This window comes from Neoarius graeffei, chromosome 3 (assembly GCF_027579695.1).
Source record: "Neoarius graeffei isolate fNeoGra1 chromosome 3, fNeoGra1.pri, whole genome shotgun sequence".
In the NCBI taxonomy this organism is placed as follows: Eukaryota; Metazoa; Chordata; class Actinopteri; order Siluriformes; family Ariidae; genus Neoarius; species Neoarius graeffei.
Window position 1 is genome coordinate 98,797,165 of NC_083571.1, and position 20,511 is coordinate 98,817,675.

Genomic DNA, 20,511 nt, shown 5'->3' on the forward strand with positions numbered 1-20,511 from the left:
TTCCTGAGCCCATTTTGTGATTTCCAATACAGAAGCATGCCTGTATGTGATGCAGTGCCGTCTAAGGGCCCGAAGATCACGGGCACCCAGTATGGTTTTCCGGCCTTGACTCTGACGCACAGAGATTCTTCCAGATTCTCTGAATCTTTTGATGATATTATGCACTGTAGATGATGATATGTTCAAACTCTTTGCAATTTTACACTGTCGAACTCCTTTCTGATATTGCTCCACTATTTGTCGGCGCAGAATTAGGGGGATTGGTGATCCTCTTCCCATCTTTACTTCTGAGAGCCGCTGCCACTCCAAGATGCTCTTTTTATACCCAGTCATGTTAATGACCTATTGCTAATTGACCTAATGAGTTGCAATTTGGTCCTCCAGCTGTTCCTTTTTTGTACCTTTAACTTTTCCAGCCTCTTATTGCCCCTGTTCCAACTTTTTTGAGATGTGTTGCTGTCATGAAATTTCAAATGAGCTAATATTTGGCATGAAATTTCAAAATGTCTCACTTTCAACATTTGATATGTTGTCTTTGTTCTATTGTGAAAACAATATCAGTTTTTGAGATTTGTAAATTATTGCATTCCGTTTTTATTTACAATTTGTCCTTTGTCCCAACTTTTTTGGAATCGGGGTTATATATATATATATATATATATATATACATACACACACACACACACAGTGCTCAGCGTAAATGAGTACACCCCCTTTTAAAAGTAACATTTTAAACAATATCTCAATGAACACAAACAATTTCCAAAATGTTGACGAGACAAAGTTTAATATAACATCTGTTTAACTTATAACGTGAAAGTAAGGTTAATAATATAACTTAGATTACACATTTTTCAGTTTTACTCAAATTAGGGTGGTGCAAACATGAATACACCCCACAACAAAAACTACTACATCTAGTACTTTGTATGGCCTCCATGATTTTTAATGACAGCACCAAGTCTTCTAGGCATGGAATGAACAAGTTGGCGACATTTTGCAACATCAATCTTTTTCCATTCTTCAACAATGACCTCTTTTAGTGACTGGATGCTGGATGGAGAGTGATGCTCAACTTGTCTCTTCAGAATTCCCCAAAGAAAATAATTTCTTTACACCACAAAGGTGAAGGCTACAAGAAGATCAGCAAAGCTTTACTTATCAGTCAGAATACTGTAGCAAGAGTGGTACAAAAATTTAAGAAAGATGGAACTGCAACCATCTCACAGAGACGTCCAGGTCGTCCACGGAAGTTAACACCTTGACAGAAGCGTCTTCTGATGAAAAGGGTTGAAGAAAATCGGCATGCAAGTTCACTACAGTTATCTAAAGAAGTAGAAAGCCAAACTGGGGTGACTATTTCCCGTGACACAATACGGCGTACACTGCAGAGGAATGGCATGCATGGATGCCGTCCACGAAAGAAGCCTCTCCTAAAGCCCAGGCACAAAAAAGCCCACCTAGAGTTTGCCAGGGCCCATGCTGACAAAGATGAAGACTACTGGGACTCTATACTCTGGAGTGATGAGACCAAGATAAATGTTTTTGGAACTGATGGCTTCAAAACTGTATGGCATCGCAAAGGTGAGGAATACAAAGAAAAATGCATGTTGCCTACAGTGAAACATGGTGGTGGCAGTGTCCTTATGTGGGGCTGCATGAGTGCTGCTGGTGTTGGGAAGCTGCATTTCATTGATGGCATCATGAATTCACAGATGTATTGCTCTATACTGAAAGAGAAGATGCTACCATCGCTCTGTGCCCTTGGACGTCGTGCACTTTTCCAACATGACTAAACACACATCTAAGGCCACTGTTGGATTTCTGAAGAAGAACAGGGTGAAAGTGATTCAGTGGCCAAGTATGTCTCCTGATCTGAACCCAATCGAACACCTATGGGGAATTCTGAAGAGACAAGTTGAGCATCGCTCTCCATCCAGCATCCAGTCACTAAAAGAGGTCATTGTTGAAGAATGGAAAAAGATTGATGTTGCAAAATGTCGCCAACTTGTTCATTCCATGCCTAGAAGACTTGGTGCTGTCATTAAAAATCATGGAGGCCATACAAAGTACTAGATGTAGTAGTTTTTGTTGTGGGGTGTACTCATTTTTGCACCACCCTAATTTGAGTAAAACTGAAAAATGTGTAATCTAAGTTATATTATTAACCTTACTTTCACATTATAAGTTAAACAGATGTTATATTAAACTTTGTCTTGTCAACATTTTGGAAATTGTTTGTGTTCATTGAGATATTGTTTAAAATGTGACTTTTCAAAAGGGGTGTACTCATTTACGCTGATTCACACACTAGTGCATCTCAAAAAATTAGAATACCATGAAAAAGTTCCTTTTTTTATAATTTAATTCAAAAAGGTAAACTTTCATATATTCATATTCATATATTTCATATATTACATGTAAAGTGAAATATTTAAAGCCTTTTTTGTTTTAATTTTGATGATTATGGCTTATAGCTCATGAAAATCAGAAATCCAGTATCTCAAATTATTAGAATATTCCCTAAGATCAATCAAAAAAAGGATTTACAATACAGAAATGTTCAACTTCTGAAAAGTATATTCATTTATACACTCAATACTTGGTTGGGGCTCCTTTACCATGAATTACTGTATCAATGCGGTGTGGCATGGAGGTGATCAGTCTGTGGCACTGCCGAGGTGTTATTGAACCCCAGGTTGCTTTGATAGTGGCCTTCAGCGTATCTGTATTTTTGGGTCGGGTGTTTCTCGTCTTCCTCTTGATAATACCCATAGATTCTCTATGGGGTTCAGGTCAGGCAAGTTGGCTGGCCAATCAAACACAGTAATATCATGGTCAGCAAACCATTTGGTAGTAGTTTTGGCACTGTGGGTAGGTGCTAAGTCCTGCTGGAAAAGGAAATCAGCATCTCCAAAAAGCTCGTCAGCAGATGGAAGCATGAAGTGCTCTAAAATCTCCTGGTAGATGGCTGTGTTGACTTTGGACTTGCTAAAATACAGTGGACCACCACCAGCAGATGACATGGCACCCCAAATCATCACAGACTGTGGAAACTTCACACTGGGCTTCAAACACCTTGGATTCTGTGCCTCTCCACTCTTCCTCCAGACTCTAGGACCGTGATTTCCAAATTAAATGCAAAATGTACTTTCATCTGAAAAGAGGACTTTGGACCACTGAGCAACAGTCCATTTCTTTCTCTCCTTAGCCCAGATAAGACACTTCTGACATTGTCTCTGGCTCAGGAGTAGCTTGATATTAGGAATGTGAAAGTTGTATCCCCTTTCTTGAAGATGTCTGTTCGTGATGGGTCTTGATACACTGGCACCAGCCTCAGTCCACTCCTTGTGAAGCTCTTCCAAGTTCTTGAATCAACTTTTCTTGACAATCCTCTCAAGACTGCGGCCATCCCTGTCGCTTGTGCACCTTTTCCAGACACCCTTTTCAGCAATGACCTTTTGTGGCTTACCCTCCTTGTGGAGGGCATCAGTGATCATCTTCTGGACAACAGTCAAGTCAGCAGTCTTCCCCATGATTGTGGTTGTGTGTACTGAACTAGACCGAGAGATGCACTGTGTTCATATTGTTTTACTCAAACTCTAAATGAAATATTCTAATATTTTGAGATGGTTTTTTTTTATGTTTTTGTACTGTATGCCATACTGATTAAAATTAAAATAGAAAAATGCTTGAAACATTTTAGTTTATGTGTAATGAGTCTATAATATATAACATTTTCACTTTCTTAAATAACTGATGGAAAATATTGAACTTTTTCACAATATTCTAATTTTTTGAGATGCACTAGTGTTTATTTATTTATTTATTTATTTATTTATTACACACACATACTCACCACGGTGGTGTAGTGGTTAGCGCTGTCGCCTCACAGCAAGAAGGTCCTGGGTTCGAGCCCCGGGGCCGGCGAGGGCCTTTCTGTGTGGAGTTTGCATGTTCTCCCCGTGTCCGCGTGGGTTTCCTCCGGGTGCTCCGGTTTCCCCCACAGTCCAAAGACATGCAGGTTAGGTTAACTGGTGACTCTAAATTGACCGTAGGTGTGAATGTGAGTGTGAATGGTTGTCTGTGTCTATGTGTCAGCCCTGTGATGACCTGGCGACTTGTCCAGGGTGTACCCCGCCTTTCGCCCGTAGTCAGCTGGGATAGGCTCCAGCTTGCCTGCGACCCTGTAGAAGGATAAAGCGGCTAGAGATAATGAGATGAGATGAGACATACTCACCATCCACTATAATGCATTCATGCAATTATCTAATAAGCCAATCATATGGCAGCAACACAATGCAGATGCAGATCAACAGCTTCAGTTAATGTTCACATCAAACATCCGAATGTGAAAAATTGTGATCTCAAAGTATGACTTTCTGTCGATCACTACGTTTACATGCACATAGAGAGAATCGAATTTCTGCCGTTGCTCGACTGAAATCGAAGTTCAAAATGCCATGTATACACCTTAATTCGGCTGAAATTGAACCGAACTTGATTTCTCGGAATCGAGCTACACGACCTAGTTTATGCGATTTCTGCCGAGCTACTTTGTGCATGTATACCCTATCGAGCTAGTTGTCGAGCTACTTCCGGAAGTGACGAGTGACGAGACCACAAGCGGGAAACACAAAGGCCTCGGTCGGCATGACAACAGTAGTAGCGAGCAGCAGAAGAGGTCAGGAGGAACAAACGAAGAAGAGAAAATGGCGATGTAGAGCTCTCTGAAGTGTGGGTGGAGCACAGAGGACGGCAGGACAAAGCTTCTGGTACTAATAGGCTTTTTATTGTCAGACTTTTCAGTTTAACAGCCTACTTTTATTCTTGAGAGAAAAACACACACACACACGCACGCACGCTGTGTTCTAGTCCCGGGATGAGCTGTCCCCTCTGCTCTCCCTCTGCCTCCTTAAATAGGGCGCGGTTACTGGGAAGACACACAAACACAGGTTAATTACCGTCAGGTGAAGTGATTCTGCCACTCACCTTCCCTGGCTCCGCCCTCCTGTCACAGACCGGCGCTTGACCACGCCCCCACTGCCACAGGCAAGCAGAAACGTGCACTTCTGGAGCAATGAGGAGACAGAGTTCATGCTCATTCAGCTTAAGGAGTTGAATATATTAAAATTCATGGACGGGAGAAAAACGCGCAATGGAGAACATGGAACTGATAACTTTGTTTACACTCTTGAATAGCTCTTCTTCATGACGACAACCGGAAGTGTACCAACACGATGGGGCGTGTTGCGCCACCTGTGGCTCGGGTGCACAATGCACCTCACACAATAGCCCGATTTCATTGTGTGCATGTAGGATTGGATTTCTCTGGCACCCTGCTGGGACCTTCAGCTCGATTACCGACAGCAGCTCGATTTGGATGTGCATGTAAACGTAGTCACTGTTTGAGCGAGATGGACTGGTTTGAGTATTTCAGAAACTGCTGATCTCCTGGGGTTTTCACACACAACAGTCTCTAGCTAGACTTTACACAGAATGGCGCGGAAAACAAAAAACACTGAGTGAGTGACAGTTCTACAGTTGGAAACAACTTGTTGATAAGAGAGATCAGAGGAAAATGGCCAGATAGGTTCAAGGTACAGAAGGGATACAGTAACTCAAATAATCAGTCTTTACAACCGTGTTGAGCAGAAAAGCACTGCAGTATACGCAAAACATTGAACATTGAGGTAGATGGGATACAACAGCGGAAATCCATGCTGAGTTCCATCCCTATCAGCCAAGAACAAGAATATGAGGCTATCATGGGCACAGACTCACCCAAACTGAACAGTTGAGGATTGGGGGGGAATCACCTTGTACTTTTCCAGTTTCAGTGAGTCTGTGCCTTTGATAGTCTCAGATTCTTGTTCTAGGCTGGAACAAGGAATGGTCGAGTCTTCATCTTAATCTGGTGTGTGTATTTAAATGCAAGCTTTTTTAGGATCCATTCTTCTGACAACTTTAATGTAATTTAATGTTTAAATGTGAATTCTATCCTGGCTGAAATATGAAAAAGCCAACGTAAAATTTATTGTAGCCATTCATAAAAGCCACCTATTTGCAAATATCACAGAAATGGGTTTGGTGAAGGAATACTACATCAATTCCAGTGACCTAAATAAATCTGTGCAAATAGCTTTTTCCAGGCACTATGACTACGGCAATCACTATTCAGTGTACGTGCTCATCCACTATACATCAACTACTGAATTAATCCTCCTGGCTGCTGGGAGAATTTATTGTTATGTGCAAGTGAACAAAAATAAATGTGTCATAAATAAAAACAGATGTAAAGGCAATGTGACTAAATGAGCGGCCATACTTCTGCTTAAATTCAGGGTTATTTGTTGATTTTGAGGTGACTCATTCATCACGACAGACAGCTAAAACAGACGGGTCTCCTGTGGTCTTTACAGCAGTCTTGCTTCCTTATGACAGCACACAAGTCTACACACACACACTGTTTTCTTACTATCCTTGTGAGGACCTTCCACTGACAATATGGTACACCTACATGATATCTATACCTACGGTATAAACCCAACCCTAACTTTTTCCTCATGGGTACAAGTTCACAGCCCCCACAAGGTCACACTGTCAGATATTCCTATTCTGGTCTCCACAAAGACATAAAAACATAAATATACCCCCCCACACACTCATATTTTTGCATAAAACCCACAAACACTGGCATCTCTCCCAACGTCCTTTGCAAACACCCACTGATATGAGGAAAAGCGTTCTTGCCAAAAAAGTCTATCAACTGCTGAACAAAGTCTTTATAGAAGTTAAAACCAGACTCTGGACAGACTACTGAGAGACTTTGATAGCAGATGACAAGAACAGTAGCTCTCTCTTTAGTATCTTTCTTGTCTTGACACTAATGAATCATTCTAAGCAATAATTATGGTGGAGAAAAAAAAATGAATAAAAACACACGTCTGCTGCAGTTCTACATGCTGTCCTCTAATATCTAAATCACACAGAGCTCTTAAAGACAAGGTGGAGCACAAGGGTAAGACCCCAACTGACAGGACAAGATCTGTCTAATACTCCAAGCCCACTGGCTTTCTTAAGGACCGTATACTGAAGGCGGCTGATACTGAGCAGGAGGCTTGGACTTAGAAAGGAGACGAGCCAAGGGATGCCGAATGTGTTAGGATTCCTCCCTAAAGCACCCGTCTGAGCCCAGCAGAGACGAGCCTGGCAGGAATGAGCGTTAGGAGACATGACTTAGCAGCACTTGAAACCAAACGCTGATGCAGTTAGGCTAGGGACCATATTTAGATAGCTATCTCAGAGGCGCCTGTTTAGTCCTAATCACTCTGGAGACCATTGTGTTGGATCCAAAGCAGACTATACTGTTCCTCTCGGAAGAAGGGAGTGGAACACAAAGGCCTGGTTTAACATATGAACAGTACGGTTTAGAGCAGTAAACATGGCTGAGTGCTATCATCAGTGAATAATTTACCAGTGACAGGAATAGAATAGTGTTCACCGTGTCTGGGCTGTAAAAGAGAACCAACACAGATCACGTCAGTCATGCCATTGTCTGAGACAGGTCTGAGTTACACACCGTGTATAGTATAACTAATGCCCCTTAAGCAAAAAAAGAATCAAATTGAAGTGAAGGATAATGTGATAGTGTATGAACGGTGAAGCTCCAGCTAATGTGTGTTCATAAAAAACTAATTTTCCTGATTGTCACTCTGCTCTGCTCAAATGGCAGACACATGCTTTGTATTTCTTGCCCGAAACAGAGATGAAAAACTCTGGGCTTGGATGTAATTGAGCTCAATTTTTCATTTACATAATGACAGACCAAATTAGCAAGGAGGAGAGAAGTGAGGGGCGATACAATTTGGCAGGGAGAGGCGAGCAGAAGGAAGAAAAGGGAAGAAAGGAGGAGAAGTTATGGCGCCTTTCTTCTCTGCACCTACCTTCACAGTGGAAGCTGAAACCGGCGCCCCTGCACGTTTGATGCCCAGCTCGTTACTGCTTGTCGTTACAGCGATGGTGACTGGCGTGGGCAGGAGGGAGGGGATAACAGGAAGAGGAAGGAGGCCAGGCCGGTTGTTTCCATTAGCAAGTGTAGGACCAGTGGGGGTGCAGGCATTACTGGTCACTCCGTTGTGGAGGGGTGCAGGCCGGTCGCGACGCTCCCACGCGCCCCGGTAGTCCCTCTCAAACCGGTGGTGGTGACGCGACATCACTTCCTTTCAGAGCCAATGTGGCACTGTCTAAGAGACAGAGACAAAAAATAAACAAATCAGCTATGAAGTACCGTGAAAAACAAAACCAGAAATAGAACAAGAACAATGCAGTGTAATCGACACCTGAATATTTTTTCACGCTTTGAAAAACAACCCACTTGTGTGGAGAAAATTGTTAGTGCACGCGAACATGTACAGTCACATATGGACAGAGTCAACTGAGATGCGAGGAATGCAAACGGCTTTCCTAAGTATCCAGCTGCAAACATGCTCGACAGATGTTGCTGTTCTGTTTGATTGACACAGAAACTCCAAATGCTCCATTTAATTATTTTAAATCCCATTCTGACAGCCCATAACGAGAGGAAAAATTTGCATTTACTCACAAGGACCAGGCAGAAAACTGCAACACTTGCTGCTCGAGGGAAGTCTTGCTCTAGTCCATATGGCTAAAGGATCTGTCCAGCCATACCAGGCTTCTTTAATGACTTTACTCGTATAGCTCCCAAAGCTCATAACTCAAACCCATCCAGAGTCCTAATTAACTGGACAGCCCATTTCACAACTCACTTTACTGCTTTAAACTGCTGATTGGTTCACAGGGAGCAGCCTGAGCAGACTACTAACCACCTCTACTTCTCCCTCCTACTGTCAGAACAATATGTTTGTTTTATTTCTTTAGGTTACTGAGCGGGTAAACTTAATTTTAGATTATTTGCTGTGGCTTCTTTATCTAGCTAGTCCTCAACAGACGGGAATCGGCTTATTCGTTTCCCTCTTTGTACATGTGAGGGGAGATGAGGCTGCTCTGCCAGTGAGGCGGTGTTGGCTATTCTCGTACTACACAACAAAAATCAGGATTTATTGCATTATAGCCATGTGTATAATATTGGGAAGCCAGTTGCATTGGTATACGTGATGGAATAATCTGCTGTGGTGGTATTGTGTAGTGGTGTGTCTATTCTCCAATGACTCAAATGTGTTGGAATAGATAAGAAGCCATTTTTTTAAAATAAACAAGCACGGTTTGGAAGTAGTAAAATACAGTGAAGACCCTTTTTTTTTGTTTATAGAGAATGGATGCACTATTAACAGAAGATTGGTGCACCATCATTGAGAATTATCAAAGAGGAAAATAGGTGGATTTTCTGCATGAAAAGAAAAAGGCCATTTTCATTAACCGGACAGCAAAAAGGCTTCCATCAGCCAGGCCGTATTTTGTGACTACCTCCTCCAATTATTCCTCATAATAAGAATGACTTCCTTCTAATAATTACATTTCTTACTACAAACTACTTATTCATTATTCATGAGTGCCACTGCATTGACCAGATTAATTTGTGGTGGATTTTGCTCAGTTAATGCAGATGCTATTGTTCATAGGGCTCGTTATGGCTTTCCTCTGTGTATATACAGTGTTTATACACCGATCAGACATAAAATTCAGAACACTGACAGGTAAAGCGAATGACTGATCATGTTGTTACAATGGCACCTGTAACAACAGCAAGAGAACAGTCAGTTGTCAAAGTTGATGTGTTGGAAGCAGGAAAAATGGCCAAGCGTAAGGATCTGAGCGACTTTGACAAGGGCCAAATTGTGATGGCTAGATAACTGGGTCTGAGCGTCTCCAAAATGGCACATCGTGTGGGGTGTTCCTGGTATGCAGTGGTTAGTACCTACCAAAAGTGGTCCAAGGAAGGACAACCGGTGAACCAGCGACAGGGTCATGGGCAGCCAAGGCTCACTGATTCGCATGGGGCACAAAGGCTAGTCCATATGGTCCAATCCCACAGAAGAGCTACTGTAGCACAAACTGCTGAAAAAGTTAATGCCGACATCTTTCTGTTTCAGCCAGCATTAACTTTTTTCACCAGTTTGTGCTACAGTAGCTCTTCTGTAGGATTGGACCATATGGGCTAGCCTTCGTGCCCCATGTGAATCAAAGACCCTTCAACACCCATGATTGAAGTGTAAACCTTCAGCTTTGATTTAAGGCATTTAACGAAAATATCACACTAACTGTTCAGGAAACACAGCCATTTTATACAAAGTCTCTCCGTTTTCAAAGGCTAAAAACTACTTGGACAAATGACTGTTGAGAAGTTTCATGGCCATAGGTGTGGTGTTGAATTTGCAGTTGGTCATGGGATTTCTCATTATGCTGCCCAAAGAGGTGTTGATGCAAATCTTAGTACAGTGGAAACACCATATCCGCTGGGAATACATTCCAAGAGCTACTGTGGATAGCCAAAACCATGGTTCACCGGCTGTCCTTCCTTGGACCACTTTTGATAGGTACTAACCACTGCATACCAGGAACACCCCACAAGATGGCCATTTTGGAGATACTCAGACCCAGTCATCTAGCCATCACTATTTGGCCCTTGTCAACGTCGCTCAGATCTTTACGCTTGCCCATTTTTTTTTTTGCTTCCAACACATCAAGATCTGACTGTTCTCTCGCTGCCTAATATATCCCACTGTCACCTGTCAGTGTTTTTAATTTTATGGCTGATCAGTGTATACAGTCAGGTCCATAAGTATTTTGACAGTGATACAATTTTGGTAATTTTGCCTCTGTGCACCACTACAATGGATTTAAAATGAAGCAATCAAGATGTGATTGAAGTGTAAACCTTCAGCTTTGATTTAAAGCATTTAACAAAAATATCACACTAACTGTTCAGGAAACACAGCCATTTTATACAAAGTCCCTCCATTTTCACAGGCTAAAAACTACTTGGACAAATGACTGTTGAAAAGTTTCATGGCCAGTTATGGCCCGTTTCTTCATTATTTCATGACAAATTAAGGAGATAAAAGGTGTGGTGTTGAATTTGCATTTTGCAGTTGGTCATGGGATTTCTCATTATGCTGCCCAAAGAGGTGTTGATGCAAATCTTAGTACAGTGGAAACACCATATCCACTGGGAATACATTCCAAGAGCTACTGTGGATAGCCAAAACCATGAATAGTCAGGAATGCCTTATATAACACTTGTTTTTCCATGTACACAGATACCTGTGATAAGGTTTAACTTATAAATTACACACAATGACGACACCAACAACAGTAACCAATAATAAAATAAAACACTTACTGTATAACAAGATACTGTAATAAAAAGTTGTGAATGTGGCCTCTCTTGAACGAACAGGATTCTGATGGTTATGCTTAATATTTTCAGGCTGCAGTAAACTGCGGACAATTAAAACCATAACAGATATGGAGGTTCCACTGCATATATAATCAGGGTTCTAACTTTTCAGCGTATCGGGCCGATACGCAAAGTTTCCTTACCGCTATGCCCACAATATTGCCAACACACCTGTAAAACTTGCCACTACACTAATAAAAAGACTTATCAATCTTGAAAATGCAGTCTTTTGTTTAATTTTCTCTTGTTATCCTTACGCAGCGGCGACCGCGCACCACCATGCGAATGTTCTACATTCGGACATACTCCACTCCCCGTCCATGTAAACGCCCAGTGCATTGCTGCCCGAGTAGTTCTGTGTGGAGACTGTCACTGGTCATGCTAGTCCAGTTTACCTCCTCACTTACGCTGTGTTCGCAGTAAAGTGCCATCCGTGTTAAGAGGCACTTATACACCATGCACGTAATACATGCCGGTCCCCGGCAAATTGATGAAAAACCGCCGCATAGATACGAGTTAGATTTGGATAGTCATGGATTGTAATTGAACGGCTGAAGCTGAAAATAAAGTTGAAACTTGGTGAACATCAACTGGTTATTTTATTCTTATTCCATAAATATGTCACTAATATAGTTGAATATTAATTATAATAAGTCTTCAATCATAAACAATCACAGCAATTTTTATTTTTTATTAATATTACCAAAACGAGTGAATTTCAGGGAGGCCTGCAAGTATCAGGAAATGCACTAGAATGCATCTCTGAGCAAGTAGAACCTGTGAGCTTTCAGGGGCCTAAGGCAGCCCCTGAACCCCCAGCCATTATGACTGGTGCCACTATGCTAATATTTTGGTCTAGTTAGAACCCTGGATATATATATATGACCAGCGTTCAAGATAGTTGGTATCACATCACAAAATGCACCCCAATTTTGAAGAATTGCTAATCAATTTCCCCAGTGTATCGCACAGAAATATGATGCAAAAAGTAGGTCAACTTCTCTAAGAAAATTATAAGCTTTCCTTATTTCTTATTACCTAACATTCCCAGGGTAACTAAGTTAGTCAGTCGCTGATTGTCCGGGGGGGATGGATGGATGGATAAATAAATAAATAATAATAATATACAGACGATGGTTTTCCGCAATCGTGGTAAATGCATGGAAAACACAGAATCCAGTATTTGAAATGGAATGTCCAAGAAGTTTATTTGCACAAATTAAAACTATATATTTTGTATCAAATAAGCCATTACGGTGTTGGACTTCGCCTTTAACTTCGTTGGGGCATTATAACTTTTAAGCATAAACAGCATTATTCATGAAATTTAGAAGTACACCAAAACCTTTAACATTACTCAGAAGTCTTGATCACAAAATTAGCTTTAAAATGAAGACTCAAATGGATGACATTCCTAGTAATGTGATGTGTAATGACCAAAAATGGGTCTTAGAGCTTGCCGTGTTAGTTCTATCATTAATTTGCATATTAGCAGACTGATATAAAGGCTCACTGCAATAAAACATTGTTGTAAACTTGTCATAAGACTCATGTCTTTATTTTCTGTCACTCATACATTTATTACTTAATATATATGTTGAAACCACAAAAAAGGGCTCCACAAAATTTTGGAATTGCTATACAAAATTACTATTGTGTAGCATTTTTTGCGACACACACACACACAAATATTTTGAATGCTGGCAATGACCTGGCAACTTGTCCAGGGTGTACCCCGCCTGGAGCCCATAGTCCGCTGGGATAGGCTCCAGCTTGCCTGCGACCCTGCACAGGATAAGTGGTTACGGATAATGGATGGATGTGTGTATATTTTATATATATATGGACACAGTTATATTTCTCATTGGCAGCTTGTAAGTTGTGTCAAAAGGACGCAATCTGTAAAGCCTCCGTCCTCCACCACCGAAACTGGCCTGAAGTCCATTTCAATCCATTTAGCTATTGAATTGGTTAATCTGTCACCGTTAAATTTACTCATTTTTGCATCTGAACACTTGTTCGAGTGTAGCTCGATGAGACTGGTAGCGCACAGTAGCATCAGGAGCTGAGCTAGGTCTGAACTCTGAGCTTGAATGTTTAATGCTTAGCATTGAGGCAGCATTATTGCGGTTGTAAATACAGTTGTATTTATGCTGCTTTCACATGCAAATCAGAAGATCCTATGTTCAAATTGTTCTATGCACAGTGATGTACGGGGCAGTTTTGAGGCATTCATAGTATATATCCATTCATTATCTGTAGCCACTTATCCTGTTCTACAGGGTCGCAGGCAAGCTGGAGGCCATCCCAGCTGACTATGGGCGAGACGCGAGATACACTCTGGACAAGTTGCCAGGTCATCGCAGGGCTGACACAGAGACACACAACCATTCACGCTCACATTCACACCTACAGTGAATTTAGAGCCACCAATTAGCCTAACCTGCATGTCTTTGGACTGTAGGGGAAACCGGAGCACCCGGAGGAAACCCACGCAGACACGGGGAGAACATGCAAACTCCACACAGAAAGGCCCTCGCCGGCTGCTGAGCTCGAACCCAAGACCTTCTTGCTGTGGGGCGACAGTGCTAACCACTACACCACCGTGCCACCCCATATATATATATATATATATATATATATATATATATATATATATATATATATATATATATTGATCTGTTATCAAAACAGATCAGCAGTTTCTGATATACTCAAACCCGAAAAACTCATCTGGCAGCAACAAACATGCCATTGTTAAAGTCACAGAGATCACAATTTTCCCCATTCTGATGTTTGATGTGAATATAACCTGAAGCTCTTGAACTGTATTTGCATGATTTTTTGCACTGCGCTTCTGACACATGATTGGCTGATCGAGTAACTGCATAAATAAGCAAGTGTATAGGTCTTCCTTATACAGTGTGTGTGTGTGTGAGAGAGAGAGAGAGAGAGAGAGATGGGAATGCTAGGAAACAGTTAAAAATTAGAAAAAAAAAATCCTGTTTTGACCAAAATTATGCATTTCATCTTTGACATCTCTACTTTATCAAAGCATAAATATATTTCACCAAAACAATCAGAGAAATAGATTTTATTTAGCCTATTTTTTAACCTTGCCTTGGCTGTCTGCCTGCAATAATAATGTCAAGTAATGAGCCAGTTTAACAAACACAGCAGTAATACAGGCAGTCGGTCTAAATATGTTTAAAACTTGCTTTCCTACTGTAAACTTGTATTTTGTCCGTAAGTAGATTAGCTTATAATTACCGAGGTCTTTGAGTGGGCACAAATGTGATTTTCTCTTTATTCACTTTTGGGATTAACTGGACCTGTTCTAACTTTACTCATGACTGACATACACTACCGTTCAAAAGTTTGGGGTCACCCAGGCAATTTAGTGTTTTCCATGAAAAGTCACACTTTTATTTACCACCATAAGTTGTAAAATGAATAGAAAATATAGTCAAGACATTTTTCTGGCCATTTTGAGCATTTAATCGACCCCACAAATGTGATGCTCCAGAAACTCAATCTGCTCAAAGGAAGGTCAGTTTTATAGCTTCTCGAAAGAGCTCAACTGTTTTCAGCTGTGCTAACATGATTGTACAAGGGTTTTCTAATCATCCATTAGCCTTCTGAGGCAATGAGCAAACACACTGTACCATTAGAACACTGGAGTGAGAGTTGCTGGAAATGGGCCTCTATACACCTATGGAGATATTGCACCAAAAACCAGACATTTGCAGCTAGAATAGTCATTTACCACATTAGCAATGTATAGAGTGTGGTGGTGTTTACATTAGACCGTATCAGCAGATCATCAGATTAACGTTTTTAAAACGATTAGTGTGCACACAGCAACGCCAATACACGATTCGCGTGCACATAGCAACGCCAATACACGGATACGCTCGGCTCCGCAGGCATCCTGCGCTCCAAATCACTCCGCCCTGAACAGCGAGTGCCCTCTGGAGGGTGCGCACTCCGGCCCTGCGCAGCTCACAGAGCGCGCGAGTATAGCGCACGAGCAGTGATTTGGGACTGAGCCGCTGTGTGTGTGATCTCAGTGCATATCGGGCATGCGCGTCACTTACCACTTGCAAGTGGAAGGATGGCAAGCCTAAAGACAATCATAACTACACAATGGGCAGTATTTGCATCAGTATTTGCAGTATTTTCATACTTTTATACTCTTTAATGAAAGGTGATACAAGGCGGAAGTCCGCGCCGGTTTTCAGCAGTCGCGTCACATGACCAACGCCAGCGAATCAGGAAGGTGGATGTCACAGTGACGTTGTCCAATGACGACACCAGCTAGAGCTCAGCACAGCGTATCCGCGTATTCTCAATGTTTACACAGCACCGGACCAGACACGATCTGGATTGAATACGTGGACCCTGGCGGATTCCCGTTTCCCGGCGTTTCCAGGCGTTTTAAAGTAAACGGACAGTGCATCCGCGAAGAAAACGAGACAGATACGGTCTAATGTAAACTTGGCCTGTATTTCTGATTAGTTTAAAGTGATCTTCATTGAAAAGAACAGTGCTTTTCTTTCAAAAATAAGGACATTTCAAAGTGACCCCAAACTTTTGAACGGTAGTGTACTGAAAAAAGAAATAGTGAGAAAAGAGATACAAATGCCAGCTCAGGAAAGCCTGACGTTACACAGTTTTACATCACATCACACATCACATTATCTCAAGCCGCTTTATCCTTCTACAGGGTCGCAGGCAAGCTGGAGCCTATCCCAGCTGACTATGGGCGAAAGGCAGGGTACACCCTGGACAAGTCGCCAGGTCATCACAGGGCTGACACATAGACACAGACAACAATTCACACTCACATTCACACCTACGCTCAATTTAGAGTCACCAGTTAACCTAACCTGCATGTCTTTGGACTGTGGGGGAAACCGGAGCACCCGGAGGAAACCCACGCGGACACGGGGAGAACATGCAAACTCCGCACAGAAAGGCCCTCGACGGCCACGGGGCTCGAACCCAGGACCTTCTTGCTGTGAGGCGACAGCGCTAACCACTACACCACCGTGCCGCCCCAGTTTTACCATATTTATAATATAATGTATGTATGATACGAATAAACACTGTGGGGAAAAACAGTTCTAAGCTTTAGTGTGAGCGCTTGTTTTGATTCACAGAACAAGCCAGGAGCCATAGGCCGCAATAGCCGGTGAGTGCAACATATATTATGTTTCCAAGCTGAGAGCGATCACAGACAGGGAGACAGCAAGGAGCTGCCAATAAAGCACTGACCGTCACTTCACTCAGCGTATTGTAATGCTCTTTAAAGAGAGGGCGGAGATGGAAGAAGTGTTCTTCTGTTTCTGATTTTTGTTTTCTACCTGAAGTTCTTTAAAGGACATGGGACATGAAACATAAATGCACGCTATATCAGTTTCTTTCCATTAAAAATATGAAATAATTGCATCAACAAATACAAAATTATCTATTAAATTCAGCAAAATCGTTATATTCGTGATGATTATATGGCATTTCTGCTCGAGCTCCGATATGCATATTTTATAACCGGAAGAGCCGCTGTCACGTGATCATACGTCACAAAAACTTTCGGGTACAGCACAAGCGGGTAGATGAATATGGAAGAGAAGTGTGAATCGTGATGATGACGAATGCGACAAAATAGTTTTTGTGTCTTGGATGACAAGAAAATTGTTTCGTTTTTAGAGTGTTTAACGTACATTGAACATCATGGTGTATTGCGGCCTCCCAGTCAGTCAGACGCGCTGTCACTCCTGTTAGCAATGTAGCTAGGCTCAGCATGGCCAATGGTATTTTTTGGGGCTGTAGTCAGATGCGACCAAACTCTTCCACGTTTTTCCTGTTTACATAGGTTTATATGACCAGTGACATGAAACAAGTTCAGTTACACAAATTGAAACGTAGCGATTTTCTATGCTATGGAAAGTCCGCACTATAATGACAGGCGTACTAACACCTTCTGCGCGCTTCGGCAGCGCATTGATACCTTCACTCGGAGTTGTACCATTTTTTTAGACAGGGCGGACGGACCAGGGCATTCGCCCGCCTGGCCCTGCCCGACGAGGAGCGCTCTCGGCCGGCTTGGGAGGCAGACGGCAGCCCCTCCTGGAAGTGTGGTTTTACCATGGGCCTCATGCGGTAAGGATTAGTATTATAATTTTGGGTGTATCAATTATTCTCATCTCATTATCTCTAGCCGCTTTATCCTTCTACAGGGTTGCAGGCAAGCTGGAGCCTATCCCAGCTGACTACGGGCGAAAGGCGGGGTACACCCTGGACAAGTCGCCAGGTCATCACAGGGCTGACACATAGACACAGACAACCATTCACACTCACATTCACACCTACGGTCAATTTAGAGTCACCAGTTAACCTAACCTGCATGTCTTTGGACTGTGGGGGAAACCGGAGCACCCGGAGGAAACCCACGCGGACACAGGGAGAACATGCAAACTCCGCACAGAAAGGCCCTCGCCGGCCCCGGGGCTCGAACCCAGGACCTTCTTGCTGTGAGGCGACAGCGCTAACCACTACACCACCGTGCCGCCCTGTATCAATTATTGATTATCATAATTCTGACTCGTTTCGCCATTTTGAATTTTTTCATCTCGGACTCTGGAAGCATTGTATCTCAATCGATCTCGAAAAATATCAGCAAAAAAAAAAACTAGCTTGCAACGGACTTTAGCTAGATCTATGATGAACTTTCAATGTATGATACAAAAATAATACTTCTTTCAACAGATCATTAGCCTTTGAGCAGAATTGTTTTTAACTTACCAGGAAGTGTTATCGAGCCGACCGCTTTCAGTTTCATGGGGACTGAATGAACTCTCTCTCAGAATCATCTGACCCGTCAGAGTAAAGACAAGATCCATGTTCATATGAATTTCCAGCTATCGGTTCGAATTGATAGGGTCTAACTTCACGTCTCTGTGAAACATCGGGAATATCACTGTCGATGGTGTCCATTTCGGTAACCTGTTTACATTAGATTCCCAAGCGCTGGCTCCTTGGAAAGTTTTTGTGACGTCACGGGTCACGTGACCACCTAGCTCATTAACGAATCATTGTTTTACGCTGATGTATAAAAAAGTTGAATAATGTGATGATTTTCACATTTTTGACGCCCTGCAGTGATTTAGATGGCATTTCTTATGTCCTTTATACATAATTATACCCAGAAAAAAATCCATGTCCCATATCCTTTAAGGGTGTTTTCTGGTGAGTGCTGATACGACAGCTAAATGATTAGAACCAATATTCAGCACGCACGCGCACACACACATGTTCATGACCAGGGAGACAGTGAGAGAGCTATAACAACTTTTAAAAAAAAAATCACAGGTTGATTAACCAAAGTAAAAGTCTGCATGCATACACATATACACCCACACCCACACAACTCCCAGGCCTGTCATACACTCTAAGTGAAGGACGTTAACAAAGAAGTGAGGATGGGTTGAGGGAGGCACAGTGAGACACTGATGGGCTGAGATGCTCAGGAAGCTGCAGCAGTTCTGTCAATGCCGCTGCCGTATTCTGTCATCACTTTATCTTTTCATTCCTTCACCAGGGGGCTGTGACAAGTGAAGCACATGGGGCACATCTGTAAAGACCTATATAAAGCAATACTTTATGTCCTCAACTGTGTTTGCAAAGATATTGCTGGTGACATTTTCATTTGGCTCAAAACACTGACTCTGATGTAGTTCTTGCCACCACGCTGAGTCTCTTCCGAGCAGCACTTGGAACACTGCAAACAGCAGGAGCTCGGTGATGATTAATTAAATAAATAATCCCTCTCTCTCTCATATATATATATAAAACACACACACACACACACACACACACACACACACACACACACACACATCTCCATATAATCAGTTGCAGGATCCAGGGATACAAGATGTATCCCATGTATATATTATTACCTCCGCCAAGGAGGTTATGTTTTCGGTAATGTTGGTTTGTTTGTCTGTTAGCAACATTACGGAAAAAGTAATGAACGGATTGCTCTGAAATTTTTTCCAGAAGTGCGACCGGGCACAAGTAACAATCCATTAAATTTTGGCGGTGATCCGGATCACCTTCTGGATCCCGGATTTTTTTAAAGGATTCTTGGCGGAGGTCTGCGCTCTCTGAGTGCTTTTCTAGTTAAAATACGTAACAACGAAGAGGGCAATAAAATCAGTACTGCTCACACAGGTTACTAGAAGGGAAAACTACTTCCACACCAAAAACCACAGGAATACAACCAACGTGTATTTTTTTAGCGATTTTAGTATTTGGAAATTTGAGCTAAATTCCGATGTAACGCTGTGGCAGCGGGGGCGTGGTCAAGCGTCGGTCTGTGACCGGAGGGTGGAGTCAGGGAAGGTAAGTGGCAGAATCACTGCACCTGATGTTAATTAACGTGTGTTTGTGTGTCTTCCCCAGTGACCGCGCCCTATTTAAGGAGAGAGCGAGAGCAGAGGAGGGCTCTCTCCCGAACCAGACACCAGATGTGTGTGTGCACGAGTGTCTGTCTGTGTGTTGCTGAGAGACCACTGAAAAGTGTGTAAAATAAAAAGGATTTCAAAACTTAGTTCTGTCCTGCCGTCTTCTGTGCTCCTTCCACTCTTACGAACTGCCACAAACGCGTAACATGAAAGCCGCTCACCAACAGAACTTCTGTTCGCTATTTTTTAAAAAATTCATCAATTTTCTTCAATTTTTGAATGAATTTTACACTCTGACTATTCTGCCAACAATATAGACCGAAACTGGAGAATATGGAACTCAAGAACAAAAGATTTCAAGCAAAATAACAAAACGCATTATGTAACGCTGTTTTTTAATTATACTCATACATAAAATAAATCACTAAGTTTTAACTTCAGGCGGCATGGTGGTGTAGTGGTTAGCGCTGTCGCCTCACAGCAAGAAGGTCCGGGTTCGAGCCCCGTGGCTGGCGAGGGCCTTTCTGTGTGGAGTTTGCATGTTCTCCCCGTGTCCGCGTGGGTTTCCTCCGGGTGCTCCGGTTTCCCCCACAGTCCAAAGACATGCAGGTTAGGTTAACTGGTGACTCTAAATTGACCGTAGGTGTGAATGTGAGTGTGAAT

General features: G+C 42.3%; 1 protein-coding gene across 3 annotated transcripts in view; it reads right to left on the bottom strand.

The window, feature by feature from the left end:
* Positions 1–20,511, bottom strand: part of LOC132883759 (kelch-like protein 29) — a 493,942-nt gene that overhangs the window by 288,934 nt on the left and 184,497 nt on the right. For 2 of the 3 annotated variants that reach the window (XM_060917752.1, XM_060917751.1), the window contains one exon: positions 7,947–8,246. In XM_060917752.1, the coding sequence (XP_060773735.1) occupies positions 7,947–8,216 (270 nt within the window). In that variant the 5' untranslated portion in view covers positions 8,217–8,246. The remainder of the gene's footprint in view (positions 1–7,946; positions 8,247–20,511) is intronic. The other variant, XM_060917753.1, reaches the window with a different exon arrangement.